The sequence below is a fragment of the Dipteris shenzhenensis genome, chromosome 3 (assembly GCF_047967505.1).
Source record: "Dipteris shenzhenensis isolate YYH24624 ecotype China chromosome 3, Dip_SZ_1.0, whole genome shotgun sequence".
In the NCBI taxonomy this organism is placed as follows: domain Eukaryota; kingdom Viridiplantae; phylum Streptophyta; class Polypodiopsida; order Gleicheniales; family Dipteridaceae; genus Dipteris; species Dipteris shenzhenensis.
In genome coordinates this window covers 45,582,247-45,605,938 of record NC_141598.1, presented here as the reverse complement: position 1 = coordinate 45,605,938, position 23,692 = coordinate 45,582,247, and the positions used below count along the sequence as shown (strand labels likewise).

The window sequence follows — 23,692 nt, the reverse complement described above, 5'->3', positions numbered from 1 at the left end:
ACACCCACCAGACAACTCATGGAGAACTTCCCCCTCCCACCGTATGCATTTGATGCCACCTCAAGCGTGGAGGACTCCGTGGTCCGTAACTAACCAGAGAGCGGAGAAGATGATACCAAGACCCTGACGGACCCTGAAGACCCTTAGCTCACCACACGAGAACTCCACAAACTGCCAGGTGCTCGGTGCAGATAAGAGCTACCTTACCCATGTGAGCGGGGTTAGCTCGATGTGAAGTGTTGTATACGCCAAGTCAGACTCATGGAGGGGGGAAACAATGAAATATTATAGGTTGGAAATTCAAAGCTCCCCTATATAAGACTACATCCAAGGAGATTTATACTCTGCCAATCTCCAATCATGCCCAAAGTTCGTACAAGTCGTCTCAAGTACCCTTCAGGATGGGAGCTCATCGAGCCTTCCATCCGTGAACTCGAGACCAAAATGCGAGAAGGTAAGTCTGCCTTCACTTTTCCCTTCTTCAATTTTAGGTTTCTGTGCTCTCCGTCCCTTTACGCGTTTTTGTTAGGCACATACATCAGGAAATAAGAGAGTCTGCGAGAAAGGAAGTAGTAGCCTTCAAATTTTTTCCTTTTGAATCCGTCTCTCTGTCCGCTAGCATTACACTTCGTTTTGTTTTCCATGTCGCTGTGCCAGTTTGGAAATTTCGCTTTCAACTTGGCTTTTGCAGTTGGCGCTTCGTTCGCTTGGATATGTTTGTATTATCACTTATAACGATTAGTTGTTATCTTTCAATAAGGTCTGTTTTTTCAGCTCCCTTCTGGTGATTTGTGTGCTTATTCCAACTTCTAGAATAACCTTTAAAGGTTATCTCTTTACTTTGAAGAAGCAAAGGACAGAGCAAACTTGATTTACGGTTTCAAAACATGGCACGGGATCCAAATGATGGTTTGACTTTGATTGTGGTGAACTTGTGGTCTATTGTTATGTTCTTATGGAAAATTGATTCTCATAAACTGTATCTTTGATGGTGGCCGACTTGCAGGGTGCTTGTGGTAGGCCTATCGTAAGCAAGTTTGAGATGTAAAGGCAAAATACATGTTCTTTCTATCCCACGCTTTTATGACGTTAGTTTAATTAAAAAAAGTAAGGTGCCTTGAAGGTGACCTATTTTTATATTTCCTTAGGCATTCGAAGTAGAACTAAGAAACCGTGTTTCTGAACTGCAAAGAGAGCATGTACAAGATGGTAGGACGGCAAAGCAGATGATAACTACAGAGAAAATATATAAGAGATTTAGCATTCTGGACATCGCTGAACAGAAAGATTAAGTCTAGTTCAGTATCGCCAGTATAGCCAAATTGGGGGTTTTTGCGTTAGTCTTGCCATCAAATTCATTCTGATTGAATAGAACCACAGTCCATCATGGTCGTCAACTAGTGTTTAGAAATCGTTTTTCAGCCCTCCTTCTCGGAATTCTTGCCATTAAATGATGGGATTAATTATTGATGTGGCGTGGGCCAACGTGCAGGTAGAAGAATATTTCTTAACATAAAGCCATGGATCCTGCCACCTACTCTATCTTGGTGTAACGTCTCCAAACCTGAAAATCCAAAATGCGGAATTTGTATTGGGCTAGCAAGGAAAAGGGTTAATTGATTCACTTCTTTTAATCCTGCTGCATGCATCAGGCATCTTGTTATGTCACGCTTTCCTGCTTGGACTCTCAAGGACAAACTTTTAAGCTTTAGGCCATTGCGCCTTTGACTTCCTTCAATCATTTGAATCACTAATATAGGCAGGGGCCTGATAATCAACTATTTTATTGCGGCACTTTAATTAAGGTCAAACTTTGTAGCTTTTTCTTGGTTGTTGGTGTTTCCTGTATACACTAGGGTGTCTCTTCTGATTGGTGTTTGAATTTGTGGATGTCTTTTGTCTTTAAACATACTGCTGAGTTGCTTTGACTTTCAGCATGCACTAGTTGTATGCATTTTATGATGCTGAGTTTTTGTTTATTTTGAGGTTACGAATGTGTTAAGATATTATAATTGGAGTCCCAAAATATGACATTTTGAATGATTTCACAGCTGAAATGGAATCACATGAAGGGAAGAGAAAATGCGAGTCACTATGGCCTATCTTTAAGGTTTCCCACCAGAAAAGCAGATATATCTATGAGTTATACTACCGACGCAAAGCAATCTCGAAGGAGCTGTACGAGTTTTGCCTGGATCAAGGATATGCAGATCGGAGTCTGATTGCCAAGTGGAAAAAGGTGAATGTCCCTTCCATTATATTTGAGCATTTGGTCATGGCACTTTCCACAGAAGATGATTATACAAAATTAACAAATAGTAGGACATTTATTTATTATATTTTCATTTCATTCAAACCAATGGCATGTCAATTTTAAATTGCTTGTCATAACTTTGTTTGTTGCTTTGTTGTTTCTGTTGTCAATTGTTATGATCACAATTTGTGCATATGGAAAGCTCTCTCTCTCTCTCTCTCTCTCTCTCTCCTAGAGGGTGTGCTACTAAGAAACGCTATGTATCACGTGTATTTAAAGGGTATTTAAAAAACCCATCAAATTTCCCTCCACAAAAAACCACCCCTCTTTACTTATGAACTAACAGGCTTTTTCCTAAAGTTGAATTTAAAAATCCTTCTTGTTCTTGTAACCTTGTTAAAATTTTCCCTAAATTTGAATTAGAAAACTCCTTTTGAATGCACGTGGTACATGTGAGGTGAGCCCTTTGAGTCTCTCTCTCTCTCTGTGCCGCTCTCTCTCTGTGCCTCTCTCAACCTAACAGCACCTTAGCTTGCCGTCTGTGGTTCAGCTTCTCATAGCTATTCCAGGTTGAGGGGCTTTTAGCCTTGTTTTTAATTTGCTGAGGGCATCTTAATGCTGCTCTTTCTCAATTGCAGATCATTATCAGCCCTGTAGGGGAGGCAGTTAACTTGTCAGCTGTCAGTCCTACTTTAGGAAGCACTAAAATGAATCTCTCTCCAGCCCACCTTCTCACGGAACCTAGGGAATTGTGTATTTAGAGCAACCAGCAAGGGGAATGAGTGCTGTTTGAGGAGGCATTGAAGTTGGACGGATGGAGGCATACATCATAGCACGCCATGCACCCAAAAGCGTTTGACCCAGGCTTGGAATGGGGTCAACTTCCCTTCTAGCGGATGTAACATGGCCTGGGCATCGCTGTTTCTTCTCCTGCCTTCATATTGTGCCTGTGTTCGCTGAACCGGAATGGGGCTAACTAGCAGATCTACCTTGGGCCAGCAGATTGTCATGTGGCCTGGTTGGCCTACTGACCTGGTGGATCAGGCTATTGCTGCTTCTGCCTCCATATTGTGCCTGTGAATTTGCTGTATCTGTGTCATGTCTTCAATTGTAGTTTTGGAGGCTCCTATGGCTTGTGCTTGAACTGCCTAGCTGGAGGTTTCTATAGAGGGATGGTTGATGTGGTCTACATTGAGTACATTCTCTCTCTGTTGCTTTTGCCTTTTTTGAACTCTTGCAGAAGCACCTGTTCCATTCAATACGCCCTGCATCAGCTACTATCTGGTCCAAATACACACAAGTGATAATCTTGATGGTGGGATAGGCCCAAAACTCTGATATGAAGTCTTTAAGCATTTCTACTCATGATTCTGGATAACACAAATCTGAATTTGTAAGATTGGATATATTCTAGTCTTACAAAGGTCTCTCTCTCTCTCTCTCTCTCTCTCTCTATATATATATATATATATATATATATATATATATATATATATGATTCTGAGACGAAACCAAGTCACTTCATTTGGATTGAGATCTGTGTGTTATTGGCTAGCCACATGTATGAAGAAAATTACAAAACAATTCTCTTTGAAACTCCTGAAATGCATGTGTAGAAAATTTCTAGAAACCATTTGCTGACTATGTATTATAATATCTATCACTACTGATAGTCATTGACAGATGATATTAATACACGTTAGAAGCAGTTAAAGTATAGCATCCATACCAATACCACACCACGGTAATGATCAGTGTCGTTAGCTGATTAAAGCATTGCTACAAGATTGTGCTGTCTTACCAAGTACTGCCAGATGTAAAACACTTATGAACCTAAATGTATTTTTGTGAAACTTAGCAACTACTAATTAGAGAGGGCGCTTCAGAAGTTTTTGTTTACCTCTTTTTTCTTCTCTTTCATTTTCTCTTTTATTTTCTGTGTAGATTTTTGATCTTTAGAACAACAAAAATTCTAAATTTGTATGATTGGACTTATTCTAGTCTTACAAAGGTATATATCTTACTCGGTAACATTTATGTAGTTGGCAGTTCATTGTGTTATAACAGGACCTTATGGGAGTGTCTTACACACTGCGGTTCAACAAGTGTTTCTGATGAATGAGTTTGTTGGTCTGATGGGCATCTACAGCCTGCCCGTGAGCATCTATGATGAGCCAAATCAGTCAAAGGGCTGCCAACAGCAGGTCTACCACAGGTGGCAGGCAGCCGGGTGGACCGCCACATGGACAGGTAGCCCAAGGCCCCATTCAGCTGAAACAGCAGTCTGCTGTGTCAGGTTGGGTCAGCCTAGCAGACATGGCCGGCCCTACAGCAGGTCTGCCACAGGCGGCAGGCAGCCGGGTGGACCGCCACATGGACAGGTAGCCAACAGCAGGTCTACCACAGGTGGCAGGCAGCCGGGTGGACCGCCACATGGACAGGTAGCCCAAGGCCCCAGCCAGCTGAAACAGCAGTCTGATGTGTCAGGTTGGGTCAGCCTAGCAGACATGGCCGGCCCTACAGATTGGCCAGTGTGTACAACAGGTTGTCCCTGTATATGAGCCTATGAAGGCTTCTGACCTTTCCCCTAGTCTTCTGCAGGTCTTTCTCCACAGCTCCAGCATTCATTAACCTCTGCAGTCAGCAGTCTCTCTCTCTCTCTCTCTCTCTCTCTCTCTCTCTCTCTCTCTTTCTCTCTCTCTCCATGTTTCCTTCCCTTCTTAGCTTTGCTTTTCACAAAAGTTATCAATTTGTAGAATTGAATATGTTCATTGTGTATATACATACATAATTATACATGCATACATACATACATGTACAGATGCATGCATGCATGCATACATACATACATTCATACATGTACATATATTTTCGTGCATGCATGCGTGCACACGCCTTTTTTTTTTGGCGAAACCAAGAACATTATATTATGAAACTGATAGAGAATAGGAGGGAATGAATCACTCAAACCTCCACCCAAGATCTCTCCAACTCTTACACTCAACTCAGATAGATGATCACAGATGCAATAAACACTCACTTAGAAATAACTTGGACGGAGAGAGAGAGAGAGTATATTCATCCACCAGGTGGTGCGCAGAAAAAACAGCTCACAGGGAGCAATACAAAATACAGCAAAGTGCTGGAGAATACTGAAGGACTCTCTTTCTCACAAACTGCGTGGGCTGTGGGAGCAAAAGTTTCATCAAAATCCATGCCTTCAGTTTGAGCAAAACCTTTGACCACTAACCTTGCTTTATACTTATCCAAGCTGCCGTCTGATTTGTATTTAAGTTTGTATACCCACTTAGTGCCGATGACTTTCCGTCGCGGGGGCCTGGCCACTAAGTCCCAGGTATTGTTCTTCAGGATAGCATCCATCTCTGCCTGCATGGCAGCCTGCCATTCTGGATTGTCCTTCGCCTCCTCGAAGGTCCTTGGCTCGTCAAGCTGAGCCACCAACGCAAAATTCACGGATGGGGTCTTTTAAAGATGTTGGGACCGACACAATCCGGAACTGCTACTCTCAGGTAATTCGGTGACCCGAGACTCTTCCAATGTCCTTAGGTACCATTGGGGCAACCTTTTCTGCTTCTTAGTGGGAGGAGTTACTGGAACTGCTTCTGGAACATCATGCTCTTCCTCAGCATCTTGTGGAACATCAGCTTCTGATTTTGCCACCTCTTGGATGGTCAACCTGGGGTAGGCTGGGTTTGTGGGTTGAATAATCTCCTCCTCCTCAATCTGAGGCTCCTTCTGGGGTTCAGGTTTCTTTTCCTCGAAGACAACATCCCGAATGATAAGGATCTGCTTCTTTACTAGGTCGAAGAGTCGATCGGCCTTGGATTCTTCGCTATACCCAACAAAGATACATTTTCTGCTCCGGGAATCAAGCTTGGTCTTGTCTTCCTTGTGCACATGCACCCATGCGTTGAACTGCCATGTTGTTTTTGTCCATCTGACTTACAGACAGTAAGTTCTTGCAAAGGTTGGGTACATAAAGTACTCTAGAGATATCCTTCTTCTCACCCGCGGTTGTAATGAAAGGAATGCTACCGATGCCCTTCACAGGACACGTTCGGCTATCCCCGATAGAAACTTTGGAATCCGGGTGTGTACTTTCCATGGTTTTGAACTAAGTCCTTCTGTTGGACATGTGCTTGGAAGCACCGCTGTCAACATACCAACCCTCTTTACCTTCATTGACTGCATATGCTGAACAATGTTCACTGATTAAAAACAACTGTCCAGTCGTCACATTGGCAGAATCATTCTTAGGCTCTTCTTTGTTCTTGGCTTGTCTCTTCCGCTTCTGATCCGCCTTCTTCTTTCGGCATTCTTTGGCGGAGTGGCCAAGCTTTTCACAGTAATAGCACTCCATTTTCTTCTTGCGGTCAGCGTCCTCTGACTTCTTGGACTCCTTTGGCTTGCCTTTTCCAGGCTTGTCTTTGGCCACTAATGCCTTCTCGTCGGTTTGCATAAAGAGTTTCTCTCGAGCCTCCTCCTGAAGCAGGAGTGGGCCAAGCTCCTCAAAGGTGATTGGCTTAGTCTGTTGACCCGCAGTGACCGTAGTCACAAAACTTTTGAAACTCTGTGGCAACATGTGGAGTGTGAGTGATCCATCTCGGTGAATAGCAAACTGAAGAACGAAAGCAAAAAAAGATGTACTGACCTCTTGTGCTAACCTGAGCTGAAAACAGAATCGCCTTTCTGCCAAGGGACTCCTTCCTTCAGAGAGTGCTTTGATGAAGAAGAGTTGAGAGCCTATGGCTTTGATACCATGTTAGAGAATAGGAGGGAATGAATCACTCAAACCTCCACCCAAGATCTCTCCAACTCTTACACACACTCAACTCAGATAGATGATCACAGATGCAATAAACACTCACTCAGAAATAACTTGGACGGAGAGAGAGAGTATATTCATCCACCGGGTGGTGGGCAGAAGAAACAGCTCACAGGGAGCAATACAAAATACAGCCAAGTTGCGGCCTGCTGGTATTGTGATAATTCTTTCTATCTTAAATGGTGCGTTGCACTATCAGCTAGATTTAGATTTAGATGCTCGTTGGGGAGAGACTAAAATGAAAATGTTTAGACTTCACAAGCAGTTGTAGCTTGAATGAAGAGATTTTGGACTACCTTTTGATTAGCCTTCTCCTTTAGTGCTAGCCTTCATCATGGCTGAGTCTGCCCTTTAGCTCCGGAGTGCCGACAGAAACTCAGTACGAAGACTTTGTATAAATTGATGCTCAAGTATGTGTGGGTGTGTGGATTTGTATGTGTGACAGCATATTTTTATACTATGGTCTACACCCATTGTTGGGCGCTGATGACATCAGTGGGGATGTCATAGTAGCTAGTCCCTGCTATGCATGATGGAGTTTATGGTTTTCAACCTTGTGAGTGACTATCATGAGATTGAAACTGCACTATGTTGTGTTTTTAGAGGATGAGTTTGGGAATGTTCCTGGATTCATCTAGGTATATAAATACTGAAGGACTCTCTCTCTCACAAACTGCTCCAGAACTGAGTGCACAGCACAGCCTTGGAAGGAGGCTTTCAGTCTTGCACTGGATGCTGGAAACAATGAAGGAGTGGGCCTTTTATAGGCACTGCCCAGGCCCCTTGGGTTGACCGACCAGCAGGGTTGGTACCCTGTCTGGTGGCCGACCAGATGGCCCTAGAAAACCGACCAGGGTTGGCCTTGGTTGGGCCGACTCGGCCTGCCACAGGCCCCTATTTAAGGGTGCCCTGTGCAGCCAGTCTGCGCAGCTGCAGGCGCCTCCAAGTGAGGCCTAAGGCCCCTGTTTCCCTGCTGTTGCAGGCAGCAACCAGCCCGTGTGCTGGTTGCCTATGATGCCAGCCTGAGTCTCTCTCTTTCCCAGCCCTCCTACCTCTCACTGCCCCTTGTCCCCTCAAATCAGGGGCTCACAGGTGGGCACAGTGAGTTTCTAACAGAAACATCCATTTTACAACACGGCAGTGCTCCAAAAAAGAGCCAATGCCCTATTTATGAGAAACAGTAAAAGAAAAGCTCAATGTAAGAGACATCCAAATCCTCCTCATGCAAGGCATCATATAAGGACTGCCGTAATGAGGCCCGGAAGAACTCATAAGGGTGCTGAAGAGATGAATTAAAAAATGCATGATTTCGCTGAAGCCAGAGGGTTTGTAATGCCCAATATCTGATCCAATGGAAGAAAATAGAATACTGGGACAAAGAATCTGATAAGCTGCCAAACATCCAGAAAAACCTCGAGAACCTGTGTGCTAGAAATCTGAGAGATAAAAAATAGGAGATCTTGTCCAGAAGGTCTCTGGAATATGAACAAAACCACAATAAGTGCCGAATACTCTCAAGAGCATGATGACATCTTGGACAAAGAGGAGAGGCAATCCTTCTTTGAGCCAATTTCACTCCCACTGGAAAAATTCCAACAATGCATCTCTAGAAAAAGAGTCTCTAATGGCATTTTCAACTTCCATATCAATTTCAATTTTGCTTTCCACCAAGATAAAGACTTATTTAGATGCCAAAGAGAATTTGCATAATGAGCAATCCATGGAGGAGGTAAAATCAATCTATAAGCCTGTATGGAAGTCAATAAATGCAAAGGTTGAGAGGATAAGCCTGGACTTGGAGACTGAAGATGCCAATCTTGAAGCCTGTCTCTTACTTCCAATGGTGGAATCGGAACAAAAGGGAGTAAGATCTCTGCAATAACTTTCCATATGGGCCTATGATGCATCCGAAGATTGTATTGTTGACAAGTTGCCGGAAAAGAGAGAATATGCCTGTGAATATTTACCTTGAAACTTGCCAAGTACTACTTCCCATGTATCAACAAGCCAATGCCCATAAGCATTTGTGCGCATCTGGCCACACAAAAACGCTAACATCATAGACCATGGCTGCTCTTGCTGAAAAAAAACCCTGATCATAGTGACCTTTTTTGCCAACACATGAAATTTGATGTTTAGAATATTGAAACCTCCATGCATCCTTGGAGAGCAAAGCAGGTCCATTTTGAGCAACCTCAAAGCTTTTTTATGAAGCTTAGTTTTTCAAAAAATCTCCATAGCTTGAGACATAAAAGAAGAGAGATCTCGAGATGACCAGTGTAGTAAAGGCATGTAAAACTGAACATAAGCTAAAACAATGGACTGGACAATTCGAAGCCGCACATGCAAAGGCCAAGTGGAGATCTTCCAATATTCTAATTTGTCCTGAATTTTGTTGAATACCTAAGACATTTGTTGCTTATTGCTGATTTTTCAGCCAATTGGATAACCCAAATGTCTTACTATGTTCTCAGGATGAATAATCTGACCTGGCAAAGAAGAGCATGCCAGTCACAATGCTTGAGAGGCAAGAGTTTTGGTTTCTGAAAATTAATATTTAGACCAGCTGCCAATCCAAAATCAGAAAGGGTATCTATGAATAAGCAAAGCTCCAGAGGACAATTCTTTGGCATGAAGAAAGAATCATCTACATAAGCCTTTGCAATGAAAGGCCGTGATTTAGGAATCTGAAGCTCCACAAGTTGTCCAGTATCTACGAGATGATCCATATAAAGAAGCAAAGGATGAGAAGCAATAGCATAGAGCAAAGCACTGAGAGGGCATCCCTGTCGAACTGATTGTCCTAGAGTCCAAGACTCAGACAAATGATTCCCTATAAAGCATTAAGCAGTGGAATCTGGGTAAAGCCAATAAATGACATTAACTAGCTTTGAGCCAAAACCAAGTCTATGTCGGGGTAAGTATGATCAAGGGCTTGCTCTATGGTGCATAGGGGAGTCACATGTGTTTGTGTGTGTTGTAAAGGCACATCAAGTGCTATGATGTGTCTAGTGTGTGACCTAAGTGATGATGTAAGACAAAGGCAATCCCACTGATGTAGAGATTGATTCCCACTGATGTAGGGGCTGATTGCCACTATGTAGGGAAGGTATTACCTTCTCTCCCTTTCTATAAGAGAGAGTCCTCTCTCTCACAATCATAATAGGGATCTACCATCTTTCATTCATTGTGCTCTCACACCTCTTGCAAGATGCATCTATTCTATCCTACGGGGTCCTACAATTGGTATCAGAGCTTTAGGTTCTAGATCTAGCCTAGCCTAGCATCAGATGCTATCTCTAGCATAAACTACTAGTTTCTCATCTTCTCCATTTTTCTCCTTCCCCAAATCTTTGAGAGCTGAGTTCACCACCTACAAGCAACCATTCTCAGGGTTCTTCTGGCTGGAGAGACCCTTCATATGGGCGAACTTCCACGTCAGAGGAATTAGAGAATGTTGCCCACGGAACTGCGCAACAGTCGTTTTCATCCTGACGCCTTTTCTTGCAATGTGACTTGCTGGAGCAGCCATTCCAAAATTCCTCTGAGCCAAGCTTGCACAACAGTATGAGCTAGCTCCTGTCCAGATTTGAAGGGAAATGGTCCACCAGGGAGGGAGAAACAGCAAAAAAACCAGTCGACTTTCAAGCTGCTGGCTATGGCGACGTGACGCGGCATTTCGCCTCTCCTCTTGAGTGGTTCTTCTCTGGTATACCAGCTTTGTTTCTACCTAGAAAGCCCTCTTTTCTTTGCTTTGAAGAGTGAGATACAAGCCCTCCAAGTCCTGGTCTCTGTTTTGGACAGTTTTGACAAGGTTGTGAGTTTGATGCTACATTAGATGCTACTTTAGCATTTTTGATGTTTTAAAGTGTTGAATAGCTTCAGTACAACTATGGCTACAGCTTTGCTTTAAGTTGCTACACCTGGATTTGCTTGGAATACTTTCATTTAGCCACCTCTATGAAGCATGCAAGTGAAAGCATCATTGATTTGTAGTATGGAATTTGGTTACAAGTCTTTGCTACACTAAATGCTTGTACTTTGAAGGATTATTTTTTATTGCTCATATTTTCACTTGTAAGGCACTAGACACTGCCCTCGGGTAAGACCTTGCCATGGAAGCTAAGACCTTTTTTGAGAAGTTGGATGGAACTAGTTTCCATACTTAGCAAACAAAAGCCAAGTTTATGCTCATGAAAAAGAAGATATGGAATGTTGTGAATGGGAAGAGGTCTACAAAAGAAAAAGCTAAAGACAAGAAGGACTACTTCAACAACAAAGCAATTATGCCTGAAGGAAGAACTCCATCAGCAAATGAAGAAAATGAAGACTATGCTTTTTAGGCACTTTGTCTTTTTTGTTTATCATCACTTGGTCAAATTTTGAGGTTCTCTGCCTGGAGTAGTACTCCAAAAAGAATATGTTATGTAAATCACCTCTGGTCACCATATGATGTAGGCCATGTGATATGTGTTTTGACTATCCCATTTCTGTGAACCTCACACCCTTGGGAACCCTTGCTAGCATGAGATCCTAGCCATAGATTAATCCTTGACCACCATGAGATGGCATGAGAAACTATGAGACTAGATGTATCCTTGACACTGCAAGAGGCAACCCCTTGAGGGGGGGTTTGTTGGGGTAAGTATGATCAAGGGCTTGCTCTATGGTGCATGTGTGCATCTAGGGGAGTCACATGTGTGTTTGTGTGGGTTGTAAAGGCACATCAAGTGCTATGATGTGTCTAGTGTGTGACCTAAGTGATGATGTAAGACAAAGGCAATCCCACTGATGTAGGGATTGATTCCCACTGATGTAGGGGCTGATTGCCACTATGTAGGGAAGCTATTACCTTCTCCCCCTTTCTATAAGAGAGAGTCCTCTCTCTCACAATCATAATAGAGATCTACCATCTTTCTTTCATTGTGCTCTCACACCTCTTGCAAGATGCATCTATTCTATCCTACGGGATCCTACAGTCTAGACATGGTTTGAGAGACATAATCCCACTGTACGGTATCAAATGCCTTTGCCACATCCACCTGCATGAGCAAAACATCTTGTGCTGAATCTTTAGCATATTCCATTGCAATGAGAGTATTGGAGATATTATCATGTATATGCCTTCTTGGAACAAAACTATATTGCCTGGGATGAAGACCATCATGAAGAATATCCTTTATTCGGTGAACCAACATTTTGGCAATAAGTTTATATATAACAGGCATCAAAGTGATGGGCCTCCAATCACAGCCATAGTCTCACATAATAGTTTTTTGGGCACAAGCTTGATGAGACCATGCTTCCAAGCTCAAGGAAGATGTTGATGCTGTCAGGCTACATTAATGAGCTGCAAGATTGGACCCTTCAATTCAGCCCAGAAGGCAACAAAAAATTCAACCGTCAACCCATTCCAACCAGGGGATTTATGTTTACCCAAATGTTTGAGAGCATCATCCAATCCAATATCTGAAAAAGACACTTCAGCAATGAAGCTTTTGACAAAGAAATAATAGGAGAGACAAGATCAATAAATTTGCTTCTAGCTAATTTAACCTGAGAAGTAGAAGAAGATGGCTGAGAAAAGAGAAGCTGAAAATGATTCAGACATTGCTTTTCTAGCTGAGATAAAGTCTGGGTCCAAGTACCATCTGATTTTTTGACTCTCATGATAGATTGACTTTGTCTATATGTATGCAAAAGATTTTGAGGAACAGTCCTTATCTAGCAATGGCTTAACTCTAGCCCATGTTTGCCATTTGGAAAGCTTACGTTTATCATTGGCATCAATTATGGAAGAAGCAGAAGACAATGAACTCTGTTCAGAAGCAAAAAGGGACCTTTGATGACTAATCTGTACCAAGGACTGCTTTTGTGATTTTGCCCACTGGATATGATGCCTGGTTTCTGCCATGTACCATCTTCCATATTCCTTAATGACATTTTGGATGCGATGCACAAAAGAGTTCCAAGCAAAGTCAATGTCCTCCCAAGAATGTGATACAATGGCCTGTAAGCCAATTGAATCATTTGTTGGAATTCTTTATGAGAAAGATATAATTGATTGACCTGTAAGTGTCTGACTGGAGAGAGCTGCATATCATCCATAGGCATACCAAATGAAAAGTTCAGCCAAAGAGGAGTGTGATCAGACAGTTGTTGAGAATAGTCAGTCCACATTTGACATGTATAATCATCATATTTCTGAGCTTGAATAAGATACAATCTGTCAAGCCCTGCCCAATACTTTGTAAAAGCATTATGATGGTAAAAACTGAAGGATGAGTTGCTGTCCATAAATCTGAGATATGAAGTGTATCTTCCCATTGCTGAATTTCAGAGGGTAGCATTTGGGATTTATGAGTAGTATTGTCCTTCCAGTGAGGAGAATTATTGAAATCACCACGAAGTATAGCATTATTGGACCAAGGATATTGCTTTATGGAATCCCACATCCGAGCTCTACTAGCTGAAGTTTGAGAGGCATACAAGGAACCAATTTCAAAAATCTCTCCATTGATCATGCATTGGATAACCATCCATCGGCCACAAGATCATTATATGCTACACAGGGCTGCAAATCATGTCTGGCTAGAACGCACACCCCAGAGAATTGATGAGAGCCTGCATAAAATATATCATATCCTGAAAAGAACCAATGCTTCGGGTTGCAGAGGCCCTGTATATTATAAGAAACACATTTAAGAGAAGCACGCATGAAAATATGTACCAGAAATGAGTAATCCTCAAAAAGAAAGGGAGGCATCATGCCTCTGTCATTGCCTCAGGGTCTTGTTGACCCTCAGAATCCAATTCCATGACAAGATCATCTTCTTTACAAAGCGGAATACCCTTCTTGACTGCATTGATCCATGCCTTTGAGATTGGGCTATTAGAAGAGGTAGATGGTTATCCAAGAGGAGGAGCAGAACCATCCCAATTACAAGATTGGAGAGGTCTTTGTTTGAGAGGCACTGTCTTCTTTGCAGCGTGCCAACCCTCATGAGAAGATGAATTATTTTCCACTTGCTTGCCCTTTCCTTTATCCTTATTTTGAGGTGAAATACCTTGACTCCCTGTATGAACTGAAGGCTTTGCCCCTTTGGCTTCTGTCTTTTCCACATAAGTCTTATGACCTCCTTTATTAGATGGCTGGGGAATGGCAGCTGGAGGAGGAGGATGAAGGATAGAGGGACACTCAGAAGCTAGGTGTCCAAACTTGTGACAAGAAGAACAAGCTCCAGCAAAAATTCCCCATTTCAAAGTGAAATATTTCTTTTCCACATTAACACCCTCAATCTCAACAGAAATAGAAGGAGGGGTTGGTCTATCAGTATCCCATAAGATGCAAAAGCGATTTTTATTACCTGTGGGACGAGGGGGACAGATTACTTGTCCCAATGTCATTGCCAAGCCAGGAAGCTCCATCCTCATGTAATATGGGAAATCAACCACTTCAACCCATACTGGGCAATGGTGCTTGATGAGATTCTGATAGTCCTTATTAGGAGACCAAGGCATGATATGCATCATCTGACGGCCAAAAAATAAAGGGGACATTTCAAGCATCTTTTGTTTTGTCAAGGCATCCAAGAGATGAACTTCATAAAACCCTCGAGATGCAAAATATACTCCTTCCACATAGCAGCCACCTAATAGGGAATTTACCCATTGTCCCACATCATTAGCCGAAGGTAGTTTCCCAGGGAAAAAGATGATGATTGCAGTCTGAGAGAGCTTCTTCAGAGGATGCACAAGAGAAGGCAACTTCATTTTGTAAGTGAGTTCCGTAGCAGGCAACATCCATTCTCTTCTGCTTTGTTGAAATTCCTCATTCAACATGTCAAACACATAGGAAGCATCTTCAGATGAAGGGGCTATGGAGGGCAGAGTCTCCCTTGACTGTCTTTTGGGTTCTGGAGAGAGTGCCCTCTTTGTATAACACTTATTTATTTCTGACATGTTGAAGCTATTTGATTCAATAGAAATTTCAGCGCTGAAATTGCAGTCAGGGAATAAGCTATGAAATAGAGGGAGATGAGGGTGAAGACGAAATAAACAGACGGGAAGAATATTCACAGTCAGGGCAGATAGCGAACAAACAAGGAATTGACAGTCAGGGCACAAACCAATCGAGAGAGGGAGTAACCAGACAAGACGCGAACTAGACTAGTTGGTTTGAAATCAAACTAGGGGCGGCGACGCTGGAACGGCTGGGCACAGTACCTTGACAGAAGGGCACGGGACTTGCAGCGAGGAGAGCTGGGCACAGGACCTTGACAGAAGGGCACGGGACTTTCAGGAATACTGTGGGCAGCTGGGACCGCGCAGCTCACTGTCGGAATTCTTTCGATGATGGGTCGAAAGGTTCCGCGTCGGAAGGCTCTGCGAGAGGCACTACACACACCACCACCACCGTCTCGACACCACAGCAGCGCACACCACAGCAGCTCCACACCACACACACACTCACTCTTGGATGGATATGGATGAACGGTCTATGTATTTATGTGTGTATGCACATGTGCATGGTGTCATTTTCATGCTATCTCTATTTTAAGACTAGTGGAGCAGACAGCAATATCTCTAACATCCCAAGGTTTTTGTCATGCAGCCTGGCTATGAACGGCTCTGCTGCTTGCGTTGTATTCAGCCTCGAGACCATAACTTTGGCACAACCTGCGTATGTCGGGTGCCCAAGCACCTGAGGGAGGAGAAAGTTATTGAGTGCGTGCATTGCGGATGCAGGGGTTGTGCCAGTGGAGATTGAATGCTGTATTTCTGCTAGGTAGTTTTCAAAAGAGTTCAACAGGTGTCAGGGATGGGTTGACATATATCTCTTTGAGCTGTGTTTTCAATCTAGCTTTCAATGTTATGGCAGTGGAGGTTTCCTTTGAAGATAGACTGCTTTATGCTGCTTATTAGAACAATTTATCTTATGCTGCTTATCAAACAATTTATTCAAGTCCAGAAATACATTTCTCATTCCTGTAAACACTTCAAAGTAAATCACAGGTTTGTTTTTACTATCTGGGGCTTTCCAAAATCTGAAGCTTTTGGTCACTTGAAATGTGCCTGTTTCCTTTTGAAGCAAAGTTGAAGTGATATGGAACTTGAATGGTAATACAAGTTTTATATTGAGTCTTTTTGTCTAAATAGAGTTTGCTCAATGCTGGGCTGAGTTAACCTTCCGGTAGAGCTTTACAACAATCAGCTAAAGAGGACTTTCTGATAATGAGCTTTCTGCAGAGACGAAGTACGCCTAGCACAGTGTCATGGGCAGTAAATTTGATGTCTCTGACGACAAGCTTTTAAGTTCTTTAGGTCCCCAATGCTGGTACAGGCCCGCCAAAGAAAGTAGTGGTGTGGCCAAGACTACCCATTTTACTCGTTTCAGAGAGTAGATGACCTCAGAACAAATGTGACTATCAATTGGTTTTTGACTGCAGCTTCTTGCCGTCTTTTGTCTTAACATATTATTGTTGATTGCTTTGGTTCTTGATAATCTACCATTCTGGGATCTTATCATGCAGCTCAAATAGCAAAATTTCTGTGCTTCATTGATTCTTGTGATTTAGGTGATGTAGTGGTAATAAGTTACTCAAAGCAACTGTTTTCTTGTGAGTCTTTGTTGGTGAGCATGCAGAAACAATGAAAATGTGTCCCTATAGGGGTTATGATTGGCATGAGAATGTAGAAAGATCACCTCCACTCTTTGGTGCTTATCTTTGTAAAGTGTGAAAAGATTAGCATGGTCCTGTGTTTCTTACTACTTTGACATCTTTATATATAGCACCTGCAGCGGCAATACTTACAATTATCTTTCTGTCCTATTTTCATGCCTATTAAGTGTTCAAAGTTTCCTTGGAATATGAACATCTGTGAGCTTCAAGGCAGGCAGCCGTGCTGAATACATGGGTTGAAGCTTTGCCAGAGGAAAGCCTGCTCATTTTTTGGATGTCCCTCGACTGTTGCTCCATGGAGACCCCCTCAGTACGCTAAATGCCCCAAACCCGTGCCTGTTTGCAGGACTTTCTAGCCCACTTGTCATTGATATGTATCTGTTAGGTGTTTACTGATAGTGATATATGTTTATTTGTCATCTTTTGAATCTGCTTTTTAGGTCAAAACATACTTCTTGAGGGCAAGACAGTCCTCACACCCTGGAATAGCTGACCAGCAGGCCAACCTGCATGTTCTAGCCCCTTTGTATAGGTGAGGGCAAGGCAGCCCTCACCCTGGAATAGGCTGTTTGTATGTATTACGGACCTCCAACGGATGCCTGCAGGCTGACCCTATTTGTGCCCCGACTGTTGCCTCCATGGAGACCCCTTCATTACGCTAAATTCCCCAGGCCTGCCGCAAACCCGTGCCTGTTTGCAGGATTTTCTAGCCCACAGGTTTGTCTTACCAGCCCACATGGCTGGCCTGGGCTGTGGCGCGTGTGGCAGCCTACATAGCTGCCCACGTGGCTGCCTTACTGCAGCACTCGCTGTCAGGCTAAATGACTCAAGACAAGTACAACACTATATAGTGTGACACTAGACTCTAGAAAGCCATAGTGTATATGGGATAACTCCCAATATGACACATGGCATGTCTAGGACTCACTAGACTATAAAACACCCCCTAGACACCTAGTAAACTCATTTTTGACTCACTTTGGCTTCATATTCCAACACTCCTCCATGAAGGCAAGGTGAGAGACTACTGGAATGGAACCAAGAATAGAACATGACAATGATGGTCATCAGAACTGTGCATGCCGGTCTAGAACTAGACATGGTTCCCACACAATCTCAGAGGCAAGTGAGCATGGCTCAGAGGCTAGTGAGCACAACATAGAAATCTCATCTAGCATGGCTTAGAGGCTCATCATGCATGGATGCATGACCAACTCAGAGGTCTAGGAGACCAATGCACCAACATCCTGGAACTCTCAAGCCAAGCCTGATAAACAAATAGACCTATCAATGCCAATACATATGGCTCCCAGAGTAGATCCCCCCTTGGCTTCATAACAGGACATGTTAGGAAGCCACATACCAAAAAAATAGGAAAACCAATACATCTTTTTAGGAGGACTATCCAAGGCAGAGGACCTTTAGAGTCAATGAAAACCAAACACTCAATACGTATCATTTTAGGGGGACTACCCAGGGCAGAGGACCTCAAAATACATCAAGCTGTAGGAATAATAAAAATAGATCTCTTAGGAGTAAGAGATGTCCTCCAAGTAGCTAATGCATATGTGCGCACATCCTTGCGAGTTCGATGACGATGTCAATGAAGTGTAAGGCAAGAATGCCCCAAAAGATATGTCGGTGAAGTCCATGGGGTAGCTAGATGGAGCACTCACATAGTGACTCTCAAAATGGCTAAGGGAGAGTCACCGAAGTCGAAGTAGAGGTCGGAGGTGTTACGAGCACTCAGCAAGTCTGTCAAAAGTGGAGCTCACGCACCAAGGACAATCAAGGCGGTAATCGGAGAGGTTGGGAAGTGTTTGGAACTCACATCAAGCTCGGAGCAGCTTCACTTGTTGACGGGATGGGCAGAGAAGAGGGTCTGTTGCAGGACAGAGACAAGCTGGAGATAACGTGGGGTGCTGCGTGGGCTACTGAAGTGAGAGGAAGTTTGGAGCATAGTTACGTGGGCAGCAAGAGCTAGAGCTGCGTGGGCAGCAAGAACAGCAGCAGCATCGGTAACATGGAGCTATAGCTGCGTGGGCAACAGCAGCAGTGTGGGCAGCGTGGAGCTAGAGTTGTGTGGGTAGCAAGTGTACGGGGAGGTGGGTAGACTGTATGGACAGGCAAGCACTTTACAAAAATAGTCCGTACATTTCGTACGGATTGTATGGCCTGCTTGCAGCCGGCTGTATGGCCTGCTTACAGCGGGCTGTATGGCCTATTTGCAGGTCGATGGAGTAGCTAGAGGCAAGGCTTGGGTAGGAGGAGAGGAGCTCAAGGTGGGGAGGCGAAGGAAGAAGAGGGAGTGTTCAAGGAAGGAGAGGAGGAGAGGCTAGCCCTCCAAGTGGAAGAGAGGACCTTCCAATGAGGAGGGAAGGCAGCTTCATGGCTACTCTCTTACCTCAACCTCTTGGAGGTGGCTCTGATACCAAGCTAACTAGGAACAGAATGGAAATATGGAAAGCATAATGGAAAGGCAAAATGGAAAGCAAATGAAAGAACAAGTGCTATGCAATGATAACCAAATACTCACATGATATAAGGCTTGATGTTGACTAATGTAAATGACTCAAGACAAGTACAACACTATATAGTGTGACACTAGACTCTAGAAAGCCATAGTGTACATGATATAACTCCCAATATTACATGTGGCATGTCTAGGACTCACTAGACTATAAAACACCCCCTAGACACCTAGTACACTTATTTTTGACTCACTTTGGCTTCATATTCCAACATGTAGATCCAAGAATAATGTCTATTTTATGATCTACATCTCACTCAGAAGGTAACCATTTGGAAATCAATGGAGAAACCATCTTTAAATTCAACCATTAAATCGTTAAACAAAGATTCATACTTTTTAATCAAATCAAGAGAAAATTTATTTCTTTCAAACATAGCAACAAAAAAACACCAATAAAAGTAAGTTCACAGAGGTTTACCTTGCATTGTTGTCATTGTAGAAGTCGTTCCAATTCCATTGAACAAATAAGGGTAGAGTTGGGGCATCATGTTCTCCTTGAATTTAGAAGACTCTACCGTCTTTTTAGGGGAGAGTTGGGCGCATCATGTTCTCCTTGAATCTAGAAGACTCTACCATCTTTTTCAAACATAATGGAAATATTTAAATAACTCCATTGCAAACTATGCCCAAGACTATACAACCATTATCGACCAAGAACAACATTTGTTTGATCGAGACGCATGATTTGAAAATCCAAGGCATCTTGATAGCCTTGAAATTCCACCATTGCCACACCATGAATCATGGTGTCCCAAACCTTTTTATCACTACCCTTTGCCAAAGAGACCACATATTTATGGGCACTTGGCTCTCAGACAACTTTAATTTTTTAACTAATGAGTAGTTGAAGACCATAATTCTTACCCTTTGCACCTTAATCTTTCCATGCATCCTCATTAAATCATGAGGGCCAAAAGTGGGATGCCATATTGCTGATGATAGATAGCACATGTGGGTGTTGCCCTCATGATAAACCTCTACCTTAGTGTACTTTACAATACCATTTGGCAATTACACCTGCACCACGGGTACTTTTTTTTGTGGAGGTTTATTTGGGCCTTTAGCTCCCACCTATTTATTTTTAGGGCAATTCCAAGAAGCATGATCTTTGCCCAAACATTCAAAACAAAGACTTTCTTGCTTGGCCTTTTCATAATCCTCTTTTTTTAGGAGAGGATATCTTTGTGTTTGAGGTTTCTTGGGCGGTGCGTGAGAAACCTCCTTCTTGCCTTCTTTCGTCATTGCTCCCACTCAAACTAAGAACCTCCTTCCTAACGAGTCAATGGATGTTGCTCAAACAAACGCTCTGATACCAGTTGTTAGGAGGAACATAATAACGGGACAACAATACAAGAAGAGGAATGTGTAATATAAACAGTACAGAATGAGCACAGAATGGAAGAGAAAAAGAGACAATGATATACGTGGTTCACCCAGTGTGGGCTAGTCCATGGAGAAATAGCCAGTCCTAACCTTTCTTATCCAGCAAGTCACAAGGTGGCACCCAAATCATCCCACCAAATGCCTCATACTTGACATGACAAAGCTTCTCCTGCGTACTTATAACAAGCTTAAAAAATGGTTCTATCATAAACGGCACCACTACAAGGTACGGGTTGTCAACAATAAGCATGTGGTTAGGCTAGATGCACTACCTTTTCTAAAGTGGTGCCTATAGAATTTTAGGGTTATATTGTGGAGTGCAGCTTGAGGACCATGCACTACTACTTTCCAAGGACCAGTTTATGGTTGTTTATTCATAGAATGACTGTGAGATTGCTAAGTTTAGTAGCCCATTTCATCCCAATCAATCAGTGTACTTTAAGAACCTACAAGTGGTTTGGCATTCACACCCCTTTTTCAATTATAGTAACAAGCTCATTGTTGATCATGCAATGTAAAAGCTTGGTGATCATGTGTAAATTCCCTTCTCATAGATCAACAATCCTTCCATATAAGGTCACTATTCTAGAGGTCATCCCTATGACATACTCCTTTTCTAGTGAGTGTAAAAGCAAGTGGGAGGAGTCTTTGTGGAGAATAGGGAAGCCCTTCCTCTCCAAGTGGTGTTAGACATTATAGATTCGCATGCAAACCGTAAAGATTTTGACATGTTACTACCTAAATCTTTGAGGCTAAAAAGTGTAGCATCCTTGGAATATGGGCCCCAATCCAACATTTCCACATGTAGGAGTTATTATACTAAGAAACACTAAAGTGTCTCTGGCACATGAAATTTACTACTATTATCACCTCCTAGTGACTCAAGCACTTGGATTGCACATATATATGTCATGCACACTTGATCATCGGTCTACTAGTGTCACCCTCCACTAAGTTTTTGAAAAGTATTGATGGAGAAAACTTGTTGAAGAGAAAGATGTGCTGTTTGATGTACTTTAAATAGATCTATATTCCAAGCTATGGGCAAAAAGTTATGCCTTCTTGGTGCCATTTATGCCAGATATAAAAACAAAGTGCTATTTTGGCCTTTAACTCTTACAGAGAATGATCTAGAATGATACAGAGAATGATCTTGTTTAACAGATCCAGATTTGATGCCATTTATGCCAAAGGGTAGAAAAGATGCTATTTTAGCCTTTCACGTTTGCAAAGAAGATTTAAAAACACAAGTTAAAGGTAATTTTCTAAGGACTTGCTAAGATCACCTATGACATTGGAGGCCAAGATTTGATTATAGCTCGACGATAATGGATTTTGGAGCATGGATCCTTCAAATACTTGACCTATCTGGGCTAGAGTATTCTCCCATGTTGGGCAAAAATGTCCTCTGAACTTGCACTATACTCTTGCTCAAAGTCCAAAATTCTTACCGCGAGCCCACAAGATATACAAATAGGATGAATGCATAATAAGGCTATAAAGAATATTTTTGGAGGGATTAACACATTGAGGCCCTTTTGCAAAATCTCAAACATAGGTTTCCTACCTTCTTCATCCTTATAACACAGGTTTCCTATCTTCTTCATCCTTAATCTTCTCCAATGTTCTGTCATCTTCCTCTCCTTCAACCTTCTTGCTTCTTCATTACATGTCCTATCACCAGCTGTTCACCTCCCATCTTCAATGTGGGAATTTGTGCTATTAATCCACCTAATTGGCTTGCTAGGCTAAATACCAAGCTCACTTGCAAGAGTTTACAACATTTCAACCCATATGAGCCATTGTGTAGCTTTCTTGACAACAATTCTTCGTGAGATTTCTTGCCCTTGTGAAAATGAACTACCTTGTTGCTACCTCTATGCAATGCTGTTCTCCACTCAAGCTCTCCATGAGCTCTACACTAATCTCCTCTCAACTCCCTTAAGAACCTTTCGCCTTAGCCTCGACTGACTTGAGTTCCTTGAGGCAACTTTTATCAATAGCCTTTGCTAGTCATGTTCTACTCTCTCTACCAATTTTTTTTCTAGCTCTTTAGGATTCTAAGGCCAGCTTGGCCTCTCCTTTGATCCTTTGGTGAAGTTGGCCAATCTTCCTCAAGCATTGATGCAAGTCCTAATTCTTCTACTTAGCCCGCTCAATCATGCAAATGAGCTAGAGTTTTATCTTTTATTGCAAGTCATAAGCGAACTAAAGAAACCACCTCTAGTGTCTTTCTGCTTCACTTAGCAATTATTTGAAACTATTACCTTGATGATGAATACTAAAGCTTCAAGATCTTTGCGACTTCCACTTGTGCAAGCCAAAAATAACAAGAGAAGGTGTTATGTCAGCCATAATCGCAAAAGCTCATTGCGGAGTCATGTGGCGACACAGGAAACCAAGAGGGCTGGACAATGTTTGCATAAGTGGGGCATAAAGCGTTTGAGTCTAGGTCATCCTTAGACTCAAACATTAATGATAAGTTGCAAAGGGAAGTCTATGGGGAGGACTTTATTGGAAGCATTCCTTGGGGGACACATGGCACCATAAGACTAAGCCACTTTTGGCATACAGTGGGCACGGGGGAGGGTTATGGAAAAATCTCTAGCTAAGTAGAGCCAAAGAGAAGAGAACTCATAGAGAGTTCAACGAATAAGAATAGAGAGACGGGACCTTTTGAAGACCCATGGTGGAGTCAAAGCTGACAACCATCTTTGTATGGATTATATTACATTGGTATCAGAACTTGGGACAATTTGGAGGATCTAAGGAGAAAGGTGTTGCATCACCAACCCTATGCTCTTAAGAAGTATTCTTTCATGAGGAGGTTAGATTCGATGAGTACAGTGGTCAATCCTTGCAAATGTGCAAAACTCAAGTTCCTTGTAGTTGCAACGCCAAGGTGCTGTTGTTGGGGAACTTTCACGTGCCAAAATTGAGGGCTTTGCTTTGGAAAACAAACAAGGAGATAGTCCTCTATGTCCGCTGGCAAC

General features: G+C 42.6%; 1 protein-coding gene across 1 annotated transcript; it reads left to right on the top strand.

The window, feature by feature from the left end:
* Window positions 1-298: 298 nt before the first annotated feature.
* On the top strand, window positions 299-16,129 carry LOC147903882 (G10 family protein). Its single transcript, XM_087372612.1, has 3 exons — window positions 299-454; window positions 2,052-2,239; window positions 15,715-16,129. Exons 1-3 carry the CDS (start codon window positions 361-363, stop codon window positions 15,868-15,870), a joined length of 438 nt encoding a protein of 145 aa, XP_087228738.1. The 5' UTR covers window positions 299-360; the 3' UTR covers window positions 15,871-16,129.
* The last annotated feature ends 7,563 nt before the right edge of the window (window positions 16,130-23,692 follow it).